The 13,361-nt window shown below is 46.3% G+C and overlaps 1 protein-coding gene across 1 annotated transcript in view; it reads left to right on the top strand.

The window, feature by feature from the left end:
- POU2F3 (POU class 2 homeobox 3) overlaps window positions 1-13,361 on the top strand; it is a 126,891-nt gene that overhangs the window by 41,053 nt on the left and 72,477 nt on the right. The window contains exon 3 of the mRNA XM_061593080.1: window positions 9,258-9,292. Within this exon, the coding sequence (XP_061449064.1) occupies window positions 9,258-9,292 (35 nt within the window). The remainder of the gene's footprint in view (window positions 1-9,257; window positions 9,293-13,361) is intronic.

Genomic DNA, 13,361 nt, shown 5'->3' with positions numbered 1-13,361 from the left:
TCAAAGAATCTTGGAAACTGTAATTAACCCCTCAAAGAGCTACAATTCCTAGCGCCCTTAGAAAACTATGGTTCCCAGGATTCTTTGGGGGAGACCGTGTGCTTTAAATGCACAGTTGTAAACTTGCAGTTCCACAGAGTGGCTCCCCACTTCCATGCACTTGCCATTATTTCATACATCTCAAGAGAGAGAGAGAGAGAGAGAGATGAAAATGGAAATGGACTGCCTTCAAGTTGATCCTGACTTATGGCGACCCTATGAATAAGGTTTTCATGGTAAGCGGTATTCAGGGGGGGTTCACCATTGCCTTCCTCCGAGTCTGAGAGGCAGTAACAGGCCCAAGGTCACCCAGTGAGCTTCATGGCTGGGTGGGGATTTGAACCCTGGTCTCCCAGGTCAGAGTAGACATGGTTAGGATTGTGCAGTGAGATGACATTTTCAGGGGTTGTATGCAACAAGCTCTACTCAGAGTAGACCCACTGAAATGACTAGACCTACATAAATCGTGTCCATTAACTTCAGCGGGTGTACTTTGAGAAAAGCTAGCGCTGGATATACCCCTTGGTACTTGTAGCCTGCTCATTTGTTCACTAGATGGAGAGGGAAGGAAAGACCACCCTAAACTGTGGACGGGGACCCTGTGGCCCTTATAGCTCCCACCACCCCTGGCCATTGGCCATGCTAGCTGGGGCTGATGGGAGTTGCAGTCCAAAACATCTGGAGGGCACCAGGTTGGGGAAGGCTGACCTAAAGTAGCTGCCTTTGTTGTATTGCATGGCTCATCAATATACCAGTGACAGCTGCGCAGAACTGCGACACCAGCTACACAGCGTGTGTTCCCTGTTCGAAAGATACCTGACTGATTTATGATCATGTTTGTTATTGATACTGATAAATAAATAAAAACTTCCCTTTTTTGAAAAAGTCTAAAGAATAACAGAACAAAAATTCCACCTGGAACTGTGAAGCGCTCTCTCTCTCTCTCTCTCTCCCTCTCCCTCCCCAGGGAAACTTCCCCAGGCAAAGTCGCAGAGAGGGTGCCAACACTATGCAATGTAGACTCATGCCTACCTGGTGCCAGGTCAGTGAGGGAGGGAAGCAAACTCCTCTTCCAGCATATTGCTGGGATGCAGCCATGCTCCTTGCACACAACACCCTTGGCATATGTACGCCAACCTGGGGAGTGTGGTGAATCCAGCTAGGTAGGAAAATTGGGAATTCCTGGGCGCTGTCCCTCCAAAATCCTTAGCTGATTCCCCCTCTTCCCATTTTTTTTTAAATCCACTATTGCACAATTTATAAGGAACTTCTGTTGTACTGAAATGGGCCCATTTTCATGGGCCTTGCATCCAGGAAGTGTACAGAGGAACAATTAGTGGAGGCTGGTGCTAAGCTAATCGCACTTAGGCTGCAATCCAAAATATGTCCACTCAGAAGTAAACTCTGTTGGGTTCAATGGGACCTACTCCTCGATAAGTGTGTGCTGGATTTCAGCCTTAGTGAATAAATCCCATTGAGGTCAGTGGGATTTATTTCTGAGTAAACTTGCTTAGGATGGGCAGCAGATTTTGTCTTGGGGTGAAGAGCAAAGGAGAATTTAAGAACTGGTTGTGGTAGGACTGTGGCTCAGTCGGAGAACATCTGCCTTGCATGTAGAAGGTCCCAGGCTCAATTGCCTGCTTCTCCAGTTAGGGCTGGGAAAGTCTCCGCATCTGAAACCCTAGAGTTGCTGCCAGACGATCCTGAGCTAGATAGACCAGTGGTCTGACTTCTATAAAGCAGTTACCTATGTTTCTAACTGTCCTGCTCATTTGATCCAGCATTCTGTTTCCAAAAGCAGCTTACAGTCAGGTTCTTAGTAACTGAAGCTTATATGCAGGGCATGAAAGCAACGGCCTTCTGCTGTGGATATCTGAAGGTATCATGTCCCCTAACGCAGAGGATCCATTTAGCCCCTAGGAACCCAACACGCATCAAAGCCCAAAATGACCAACATGGGGATTTATTTATGTTTTTAATTTTCTGCAGATTTAGACTTTCCTTGCTGTTGGTACAATTAATTTGGTAGATTTAAAAAATAAATAAATTACCAGCTAAACTGGGATTCTCTCTCACGTACACACAAACATACAAGATGCAGCCCTTTATGTCTGCAGTCAAATCAAAGGGGATTAATCATTTCTGCATCTGGCAAACGCAAAAGGAATTTGGGTCCAAATTTGGCCTCGCTTTCCTGCAACCCAGGGGCATTCTGCTGAGCCACAAATGGCAGAGATTTTCTGTCCCCTGAATGCAAATATTATCCTAGCGGTTATACCCATCTGGTAGCCTGAAGCCAGGCAAGACTGGACATTTCATGAAGCTTCTTGCTTTTCTCATCTCACAAAGGAGACGGGAAATGGCTCTGGCTGTTGTTGGTGGTTCAAAAATAAAGGGGTTAGAAACATTCTAAGTACATAGGTTTCCCTTGGGATATCTCCACTTTTGCTTAAAGGGGAGGCAATGTTTTGCCCAAGCCCCAAATGTACTTTTTTAAAGAAACCCCATCGTGATCCAAATACAACTTTTGGCATGGGATAGCCCTATGTTTGAGCTCAGATACCTGTCTGAAGTCTAGGCAAATCCATGCAGGCAGGTAGAGAAGAAAGGGTTGTGATATGAACTAGAATTAGCCAGTCTCACCTCTTTTTCTTCTGCAAGCCATCTCTTTCCCTTTTTTTGTTCACAGATGGCTCTAGCCATCAAGTTATTTTTTTCTGAAGGAGAAAAGGAGTGAGAGATGATAGGCCAGCACTTCAGTCCCTACAACCTGGAGTAGCTTCCCAGAAAGTTCTGTTGCCACAGATTCTGCCTTTTTCTCTACTCCTTTGGTGGTGCTTCTAGACTGTCACTACTGGGATTCAGTCACATGGTGGCAAATTGAAGTTGTGCAGTTGTAGTTTTGCGAGCTTGGAAAAGTTACTTTTTTGAACTACAGCTCCCATCAGCCCCAGCCAGCATGGCCACTGGATTGGGCTGATGGGAGTTGTAGTTCAAAAAGTGATGGGGAAATGCACTAGAAGGTGTCTAATGCAACTTCATCTAACCTTCTGTCAGCTCTTCACTGAGACAGCAGTGTCGGTGGGGGTGCAGGCAGGGCTGGAGATTCCTTGGTAATTGCCAGGCCGTAAGTCCCCAGCTGGCAGCTTGGCTATAAATCTGCCAGGCTAGCAAGGAGGAAGCAAGATAAGGGCAGAGGCCGTTCAAAGCTTACGTGCCAAGCCAGAAATCCAGAAGAGATGTCAGTGAAGGTCCGGGTCTAGTTTGCCGAGAGATCAGTCCAAGTCAAGGTTCAGGGGATAAGAAGACACACAGTGGTCACGCCTGACATTATAGTCAGCAACAAGCTGGATCCAAGGTTTGACTTTTAAGGAGCAGGTTTGTCAGCAGGTGTGAGCCATCAGCGTTTTGGCCTTAAGTGGACAAGCCTGCCCCTCTTCTGCCTGACCTTCTGTTGTCTATGTTCTGCAGGTGAGGGGGCAGTATCCTGTTCACTTTCTGCGTCTGGCTGAAGGGCTTCAGCTGTGTCTGGGGTGCTCTGCAGCTGAGGGGGAGAAGGAGCTGGGTTCTCAGGAGTTTCCTCCGTTTCTCCTTCTGGGTCTGCTGCTGTTACTCCCGAGTCATCCTCATCTGATGAGTCCTCTGATGGGGCCATGACACCTTTCTGCAAACATATCAGGATGAATGCTCAATAAAATGGTTGTTTAGAAGCACCCCGGGCTGCCAAACAGGGGCCAGACAGCACCAAGGGGCCCCTCTAGGGATCCCACCTACATTTGGGACATCAGGGATTCTGGTCCTTGCCAGAGGATCTGGTGATGGTCATGGACTTAGATGGCTTTTAAAAAGAGGATTAGGTCAAGATTTCATGGAGAATGGATCGTTCATTGGCTACCAGTCATGATGGCTATATGCATCATCCAGGTGCAGAGGCTGGAGAACAACAGCAAGAGAGGGCTAGTTCATATCCTGCTTCTGGGCTTCTCACAGGCTTCATTTGGCCACTGTGGGAAGCAGGATGTTAGACTAGATGGACCTTTGACTTGACTCAGTGGGGCTCTTCTGATGTTCCCAAGGGTGGTTATTCTGTTCTTAGGAATGATAGCAAGGGTTGGGGCAGGGGGGTGTTGCCTTCATGCCCTCTCTGTGAGCTTCCTAGAGCTTCTGACTGGGCACGGTGAGAAAGGATGTTGGAGTAGATGGACTCTTGGCCTGATCCAGCAGGGCTCTTCTTATGTGCCCAAGTTCTCTTGCACAAGGATTGCTGGAATGAACAGAAGTCGATGTTCCTGGTTAGCTCCCCTTCATTTCAATGAACGCTGTGCAGATAATTCCCCAAAGTTTGTGTCCTTTGCTCCTAAATGTATATTTGGGATTGTGATTTGAATGACTGCAAGATCCAGCTTAGTTTTTAAAGGTGAGTTTACCTCCTTTAGAAGTGCTCTCATTTCTGTCTGGGTAGCACTCCAGCACCACCACTTCAGACAGAAGCATTCCAAAAGGGCGATACATACACATTTCCTGCAACATGTTTGCGGATGCCTCAGTGGCAAAAAGATGTGCTAGGCATCTTTCGCCCCTTTGCCCTTGTGCCAGTTTGCATGATGGGGCACATCACCCGCAAAGCATTAAGCAAAGTTCCGAATACAGAACAGTCCACCTGTTGCCTTTATTTCCAGCATGGTCTGAAAGTCTTATAGAGTTCATGTTACGTAGGTGTGCATGTATTTGTTCAAGATACTATTTGCACGCTGCCTTATCAGGAAGATCATGTTGAGGCAGCTTCAGGAGCTATACAGGTTTCCTTTTGCATTTCAAAATGCTAACAGGTGCACCATACCTCTTGGGCATTCTGGGCCTCTGGGCACAACACCGGCTGTGCATCAGTGGCCGCCGTTTGTTTGTCCTGACTGATCCTCCCTGGAGACATGCTCCATTGGTATTCTCCTATGCATATGCATCATATACCGCATATTCATAGGCCTATTGCTCTAATAGTCAATGGTATGTTTTGTTACTTTCTTGTTAACCTGGTTTCCGACCCGTTGTTTTCCACAAGGGCTCGTGCCACAATAAACTAGTACAGGCCATGGAGGTTAATGGGAGTGCATCCTATCCAAATCTCATTCATTTCAATACTTATCCGGAGAGACACATTCTCAGTCAATTGTATTGCTGGTTTTGCAATCTGAGGTGTATTTCCCCATGGCAGAATGCATACTTTTGCAGCTGATGGTCCCAGATTCTATCCACTGAACAGGATCAGGTAGCAGATGATAGGAAAGACCAGGAAAGATCCTAGACTGCTGCTGCCAGTCAGAGCAGACAGTACTGGGCTAGATGAACAAACAGTGTGAACTGGTCTACGGCAGTTCCACTGTTCTAACTCAGCCTCCCGTTGATGTTGTCTGCCAATGCAAAAACTTGTTTACAGATTTTTCTTTTTTTTTCAAAATGTGAGCTACCTACTGGATTCAGTGAGTTGTGTAAAAGCCAGTTGTGAATGCACCTGATTGCAATCTTGCAGCTGCCCTCCTTTTCACACTCTCCTCTCTTGCCTTGTTTGTTGGGTTTCATTGTTGCTTCTCGTTCTGGATCGATCGGATGGGGGCAGCAGCAGAGGGTTTTGGTATGCATTTATTGGGACAGAGGGAAGGACTGGGAACCCGGACTATGTCATTAATATGCAGGGACCAGAAGATTCTGCAGATCAACAACATCTTTATCACCAACCAGCTCCCGAATCTAGCTGCAGCTCCTTTTGCTCTGTCCCGTTGGATCAGCCTTCCCCAAGCTGGTGCCCTCCAATTGTTTTGAACTATAGCTCCCATCGGCCCCAGTTAGCACAGCTGTGCTGGCTGGAGCTGATGGGAATTGTAGCTTAAAACATCTGGAGGGCACCAGCTTGGGGAAGGTTGCTCTGAAGGGTTAATGGATTGTGTCACCAACTGCCAGGGGGCACAGGAAACTGCCACAAACACCTTCACACATCCCTAACATATTGTACTTTTTTGTGGATTTGAACTGATCATACTTCTGGACCCAATCTTGGCTGAAAAGCAGGGTACGAATAAATGAAAATGCATTAGCAAAAGCATTATTTTTGTACAAATGAGGCTTTAAGTCTTGTTCTGTATGGGGCAGAGGCATGTCAGACTTCTGCCAATCTTCTGCTTCCCTATGTCGTTTTATTATTTTAATTAATTTTATTTTGGGGATTTCCAAAACTTTTTGCATAGGGCACAATCGAGTGGTATGGAAGACTGCGCCTTCCGGAGGATTCTATCCTATGCACACTGTGGCTGGTTCCACACATAATGGAGGGTGAGACAGTGCCATGAGCCCCATGGAGAACTCTTGGAAAGACTGGTCGGAGGAGGTCTGGGATCCTGGGAGGGGACCCAGTGGTCTGGGAGTTGTAGAAGGGTCTGTCAGGGACACGCTCAGTGATCTGCCTGCTGACAGCAGCTCCTCCAAGGTGTTGGCCAATCGGGATGAGAGGGCTGAGCTATCAGTCTGCCCAACTGTGCCATCTCCAGTGGCCAATCCACCACCAGGCCAGCCTCCTCCTCAGCCCAGGAGGAAATGCCAGAAGTGGAGCCAGGAGAGGACTTGGCTGAGTCATCACTGCCTTTGTTGCCACGGACACAGGTGCAAGCAGACTGAACCCATTAACCAGCCTACCCGTAAGAGGGCCTGCTTGCTTGCCCAGTCCTAAATCAAGAGAAAAGTCCGGCACAGATAGGGAGTATGTCAAGTGTTGTGACAATATCTTTGGTTGTGTAGCCATGCTGAGTGGTGCCTTGCATTGGTCCTAACGCTGTGCGTGCTGAAACCTGGTCTGTGTTCCAGTCCTGTGCTAAGCTGTGGATTAAAGCCATTGGCAATAACTGAGCCAAGATGCCTGACTCTGAATCTGCTGGGGAGAGCCTGGGCAGGTGGCAGAATTCTCCATTGAACTAGTTTGTATGTAGGAGGGTTTTTCTGTGCGTATGCTATTCATATCCTTTTTATGCTGCTTGAAAACTTCTGTTAGTAAGCTATTGTTCCTTTCATCATTTTCTATTTTCAGTCTGGTTTGATGGTATTGAATGGCTCTCTGAATGCCATTTTGGGGATGCAAAAACAGACTATAAACACCAATAATTAGACAATGTTTTCCCACCAAGGCTGAAGCAGTGGGTAGGTGTTGGGAATGTCCTTTAGAGACCAGATTCAAATCCCTCCCTCTCCTCAAAACTCACTTGGGCAAGTTGCAATTGCTCAGCCAAACTTACCTTGCAGGTTTGTTGCGAAAGTCATCAACAGAAGAATTGTGGAGTATTTTGTGCCCTGAAGTGTTCTGCAGAAGGGATAAATAGTAATTAATTTGCCATCTCCCAGTTAGGATGGCTCATTTCATGTGTGAGAATCAGGTTTCCTTGAAGATGATAAAGAATCTGTCATAGGAAGGTGAAATTCGAAGAACCGTTTAAAGCGAGGATAGGGAACGTGTGCCCGTTCAGATGTGACGGGACTTCAGCCTCCATCATCCCTGACCATTGGCCATGCTGGCTGGGGCTGATGGGAGTTTGGAGTCCAACAATATTGAGAGGGCCACAGGTCTTCCATCCCCTCATTTAAAGGAACTTCCATTTTTTAAAAAAGCCAGGCATTTGCAACTTTAACCTGTTAGTAAAGAATAGTTTATTGAAACATTTATATTCTGCCTTTTAAAATAATAATAATAATAATAATAATAATAATAATAATAATAATAATAATAATAATAATATGCTTTGATTTGGATTCCTGCATTGAGCAGGGGGTTGGACTTGATGGCCTTGTAGGCCCCTTGCAACTCTACTATTCTATGATTTGATGATGATGATGATGATGATGATGATAAAGTCTGCTCTGCCCCCCCAACAGAAACATAATCAACATCAAATATTTAGATCACTAACAATACAATTTTTTGTATGCCCACTTGGAACAAAATCCCACTGAGTTCAATGGGACTGGCTTCCAAATAATAGGGTGGTCTTCAATGCTGGTCCTCCTGATCAGTGGAGACCCACTGAAGTTAATGGACATGACTAGCTTAGGTTCAGTGGGTCTACTTTGAAAAGGACTTGGTTGAATGCAACCCACTGTGTCTAGGAATGCAGCCTGAAAATACTGAAATTGCTTCCAGATGGATGCTTATTATGGGATTAGTGATTCTTATGCATGAAAGGATGTGAGTTTGTTTGTTTGCAGTGTCCACACAGTGTTGTTGGCATCAAAATGCCAGCCAGTATTGTTTCCCCATTTGATCCAGATCAACGCTTTCCATGAAAAATCCAACACGCCTATTGCTAACAGCCCATTTGGGACACCTAAATGCCCAGCTGGCAATATCAAGCCCCCATGTGGAAGCACCCAAACTCAATCAGATCAGAAAAACTCCAAGTGCAGCATAAAGCAATAAACAGCCTTAAAAAAAACAAACCACCCTCAGGCCTCACACAAAAATCACCCTCGCTGTTCAACGGAAGTCTGTGCAAAATAAAATTGGTGTCCAAAACAAATTCGAGTAGGGGCCACCGCCCGTGAACATCTCTGGGGAAGGGTGTTTCACGGTTGGGGAGCTGCCACAGACGAGACCTTCTCTCCAGTTCCCATCCACCAACCTCTGAAGCAGAAGGGCCCCTGAAGATCTTACAGTGGAGGATTAGCATTAGGTCCCTTAGGGCAAATGGGACACTGCCCCACCAACTTCAGTCTGCCCTCAACCTGCTCCCACTTGCTGCCTTCTTACTTAACAACCAGTCCAGGATGTGGCCGCTCGCCTTTTCTTCCTCCTTAGTCTCAGGGTTGCCCCTTGCAGAACTCAGCAGAAAGGGAGACAAAACTAGGATTAGTTGGCTGTGACTTGCCATTGGCTCTGGCTCCACCAACTGTTGGCCTCCGTGCCTTCCGTCCTACCGGTCCCAATGGGCCCCAGGCACCACTGGATCTTAATTATTGCTGAGCAAGTGTACACAGCCCGCAATGGTTTTGCTGGAAAGGGTGTGTGTGTGAAATGTTTAAAATAAATAAATATAGCGGTGAGGTGCTTTACATACTCAGGTCTCAAGCTGTGAAGGGCTTGAAAGGTCAGTGACAGCCTTTATCTGAGGTTCTAACCATTTAATCTTTTGCTAAAATAAGAATCCTGTCTAATCTTCCCCTCTCCCTTTTCTTGTCATTTATAGGAAACGAACGAAATGGCCTGGATTTCAACAGACAGGTAATGACCAGCATGCTGGTGTCTGATGCCAAAGACTTTTGCTTGACTCGATCAGATTGCTTTGTTGCTGAGGGTGTGTGTGCATCTATGCATATCTGTGGTTTTGATTTTTGTTTTTACCGTGACCCAAATCCCAAAGGAGCATAGAAGAGAAGCAAAATGTCCATTGTGTGGTTTATAGCTGAAGTACTATGTGCAATCAACTAAAGCACCCCTCCCTGCCGCCGCCATAAGACCATTAAGTCCAGGGTCTGCAGTAGCCTTGCTCCTGCACCACTAACTCTGCTTCCCACAGTGGTCCAACCATATGCCTCCAGTAACTCCACCAGTGGAACATGCATGCAATAACCCTCTCACTCACTCACTATTGTTTCCCAGCAACGTAAGGGCTCCACCAAAAAAATAAAAAATGAGAGCTTATTGAACACTGGGAGCATCAAGACAGACAAGAGGAAGTCCTTCACACAGTACTTCGTTAAATGGTGGAATTTGCTCCCACATGAGGCAGTGATGGCCACCAACTTGGATAGCTTTAAAAACAAATCCGTGGAAAATAAGGCTATCAGTGGCAGTTCACTGTCGGAGGCAGTATGTTGCCGGGGAATACAAGTGGAGAGAGTACTGTTGCACTCAGGCTGTGCTTGCAGGTTTCTTGTAGGCATCTGGCTGGTCACTGTGAGAACAGGATGCTGGTCTAGATGGGCCAATTGTCTGATCCAGCAGGGCTCTTCTTATGTTCTTCTTACGTATTTCTTTTTATTTATTTAAGGCATAGATAGCCTACCCTTTAGCCCAGAAATCTTTTAGAGTAGTTTACAGAAATTAGTACTAGGATGATCTCTGCCCTCAGATCCACAGTCTAAAAAGACATGACACAAGAGAAAAAAGGAACAGAGGGGAGGAGGGAAACACAGTTCTTCAAGTTACAGTTTTTATGATGCGATTGGGTCATCTAAAAGAGCAGCAGCTCCTTGCCAATGTCAGTGGCAATTCTGACTGTCTTGCCTTAAAAAAGAGAACCCCACCCTCCCAAGAACATTTTCTCCCAGATCAGATCCAGGAAAAAGGCAGATGACAATGTCCAGGGCAGGAGGACAGGGCAGCTCCACAGGCTGCATGCATACCATACATTTGAAGCGCATGGCTTCCTCCTGAAGAACCCTGGGAACTGTAGTGTACCCTCACAGAGCTACAAATCCCAGCACCTTTAACACACAATTCCCAGGATTCTTTGGGGGAAGCCATGTGCTTTAAATGTATGGTGTGCATGCAGCCATAGTTATCCCTTGGACAGCTGACTTGGTGACAATTAGAATCCTCACAGGATGTCAGGAGCAGTTCTGTCTGCAGCAATTGGTGGGGAGTTCTCAAGTGCAGAATGTTGCCATATTGCTTTGTGGGAACAGAGCTAATATTTACCTCCACCAAAAAAGTCACCATCAGAGACAAAGGAACTTGGGTCCTCTGCACTGAGCCGGGGCTTAGAATCAAAGACCTCCAAGGACCCCTCCAACGCTGCAATCCTATGGTTCTAAGCAGTGCAGGATCTCCACCCACAGAATGTGAATGCCAGCCAAGGTTCCCCCTGCCGTGGCTGGCAGGGAAACCAAGTTGATTCCAATCTCAGTTTTCCCACCTGGGCATCTTCCAAGGTGTGAGCAAGTTCATCAGACAGGAGTCTGGCTGGGATTCATCATCAATGAAGCTTTTGTTAATTTTTCTTTCGTGTTGCCATCTCAACATGTATCAGTGTGTTGACTCATGCACATCTTAGAGATAAGGGACTGTTTGTTTGGAAACACACCTGCAAATGTCCGTGACTTGTTTGACAGATGTCATTAGCAGGAAAGCATCAGAAAGAGATACTCTTCTTGATATGGCCCAGGGCTAAAATAGACCAGTAGAAGACTCATGTGATGTATCTGTAGATGGAATGTACCATTTAAGGTAACAGGTAAGGAATGAATGTTTGAATGCTCCCACACATTCCCACCCACCCCCAATCTCCTTTTATGTACAAAACCAGTAGGTCAGAGAGATGTTTCTAGGCTAGATTTTCCACTGACTTTTTTGTGTTGAGAGCAACAGTCTTTGGCAGCCTCCTGACACTCTGGCAAGCCCTGGCATCAGGGTCGGCACCAGAGGGCGGCCAGGCCGGGCCCTGGCCAAGGACCCCTCCTTAGGGCAGGAGGGTAGCACTTCTGTTCTGCGATCCATGGCAGCGTTGGCTCCTAATTCTGCCACTGATCACAGAGAGGGAGCTCCCAGCCACCCTCCTGTATAGACCGCACAGGCTTCAGTAAGCCCACATGCATGCCCCACCTACCTCTCCTGTTGCTGTGAATGCTGTGTGTGCTGCGTGTCCATGCATGCCGTCAACCAAGACTGTGGCAGTGGCTTCCCTAAGGGGTTGATGCCTCTGCTGCCATCTTGGTTGGGAGCAGCCATGTGCACGCAGCACGCACGGCATTCACAGGAGGTGAAGGGAGAAGTCGGGGGGGGCATGCAGACAGGTGCCACAGGCTTGGGGCAGGCTGGTGTCCAAGGGCCCAGTCATGCCTGGCTCTGACCCTGCCTGGCATGAGGTGGTTTACTCTGTGAAGTGCCATTTTAAACTACTCACAGTGCCCACAATTTGTGTTGCTCTGGAGGATTGTTGCTTCCAATAAAGGTCTCCAATTTAATTTCCCATAATGCCCCAGAGGGTAGAGATGGGGGAGAAATCTGGTTAATGTGAACCTACATATTTCATACTTCCTGAAGCACTACACAAACCGAGACGCAGTCATCCTTCAAAATTCACACTTCTCCAGATTTTCAGTTCTCATGCCAAACAAAATGTACAAAAATACATATATTAGGGAAATGTGTGCACCAAAATGCCTATATTAATGAAAATAACATAAGACATATTGGTGGCAAAAATGTGTGTACTAGGCAAGATTGTATACAAAACTATGTATATTAGGAGATGTGTGCACTAAGGCCACATTCACACCATACATTTATTCCACTATTATTCCACTTTAAACAGTTATAGCTTCCCCCAGAGAATCATGGGAAGGGTAGTTTGTGAAGGGTGCTGAGAGTTGCTAGGTGACCCCTTTTCCCCTCACAAAGCTACAATTCCCAGAGTTCTCTGGGAAGAAGGACTGACTGTTAAACTGCTCTGAAAACTGTCTCCTAGGAGTCACCTAACAACTCTCGGCACCTGTAACAAACTACCCTTCCCAGGATTCTTTGTGGGAAGCCATGACTGTTTAAAGTGGAGTAATAGTGAGATAAATGGGAAGGGTGGGATATACATCTAATAAATAAATAAAAATAAATAATATGTCTGGTGTGAATGTGGCCTTAGATGCTGACGAATTTTCACATGGATTTTTTTTTTTAATGGAAACTGATATGGAAATGTGAAAGGCTGAAGACTGGGGAGCAGCAGTGAAAAACTGAAAGTGTCAAATTTGTCTGTTCTTGGCAGAGCAATTCCACATCAGGGGCATTTGTGGGAAATTTGAAATAGCAGCTCATCTATGTCCAGTGCTGCTACTGGCAGTCTCCTCAAATCTGGTAGGAAGTATTGTGCAGGGGGCAGTGTTGAGGAGAGGCATCAGAAGTGGGCTTGGCTGGACAGAGAGACTACGGCCAAAAAAACCCCAGGTCACTGCTGCTCACTTGTATACCCTTTATTTATTTATTTATTTTGCTATTTCATTAAAAAAAATCAAAGCAGTTTACAAGTTAAAAACAATGACAACTATACAATAAAACCATTAAATATGCAATCAAAACAAAGGCCAGCTATTGCAAAAAGACATCTTAATGGCCTGCATGAGCCTGGTGGAACAGAGAGGTTCTCAGCAGGCACTTAAAAGTTAAAACAGGAGGCGCCTGCTGAATCTCTGTTGGCAGAGCAGTCCAGAGCACTGGGCCGATGACACTGTAGGCTCGATTTTGTGTCGATGTGAAATTAGCCTCGCCAACTCAGGGGACGACCAGAGCCGCTCCTGCAGATGATCTGACCCTTTCTCTCTGTCAAGGGAGCAAGTGAGTGGACAAGACCTCACTC

This window comes from Rhineura floridana, chromosome 12, assembly GCF_030035675.1.
Source record: "Rhineura floridana isolate rRhiFlo1 chromosome 12, rRhiFlo1.hap2, whole genome shotgun sequence".
Lineage (NCBI taxonomy): Eukaryota > Metazoa > Chordata > Lepidosauria > Squamata > Rhineuridae > Rhineura > Rhineura floridana.
Note: the sequence above shows the minus strand (reverse complement) of the source record. Positions and strands in the feature narration are given on the sequence as shown.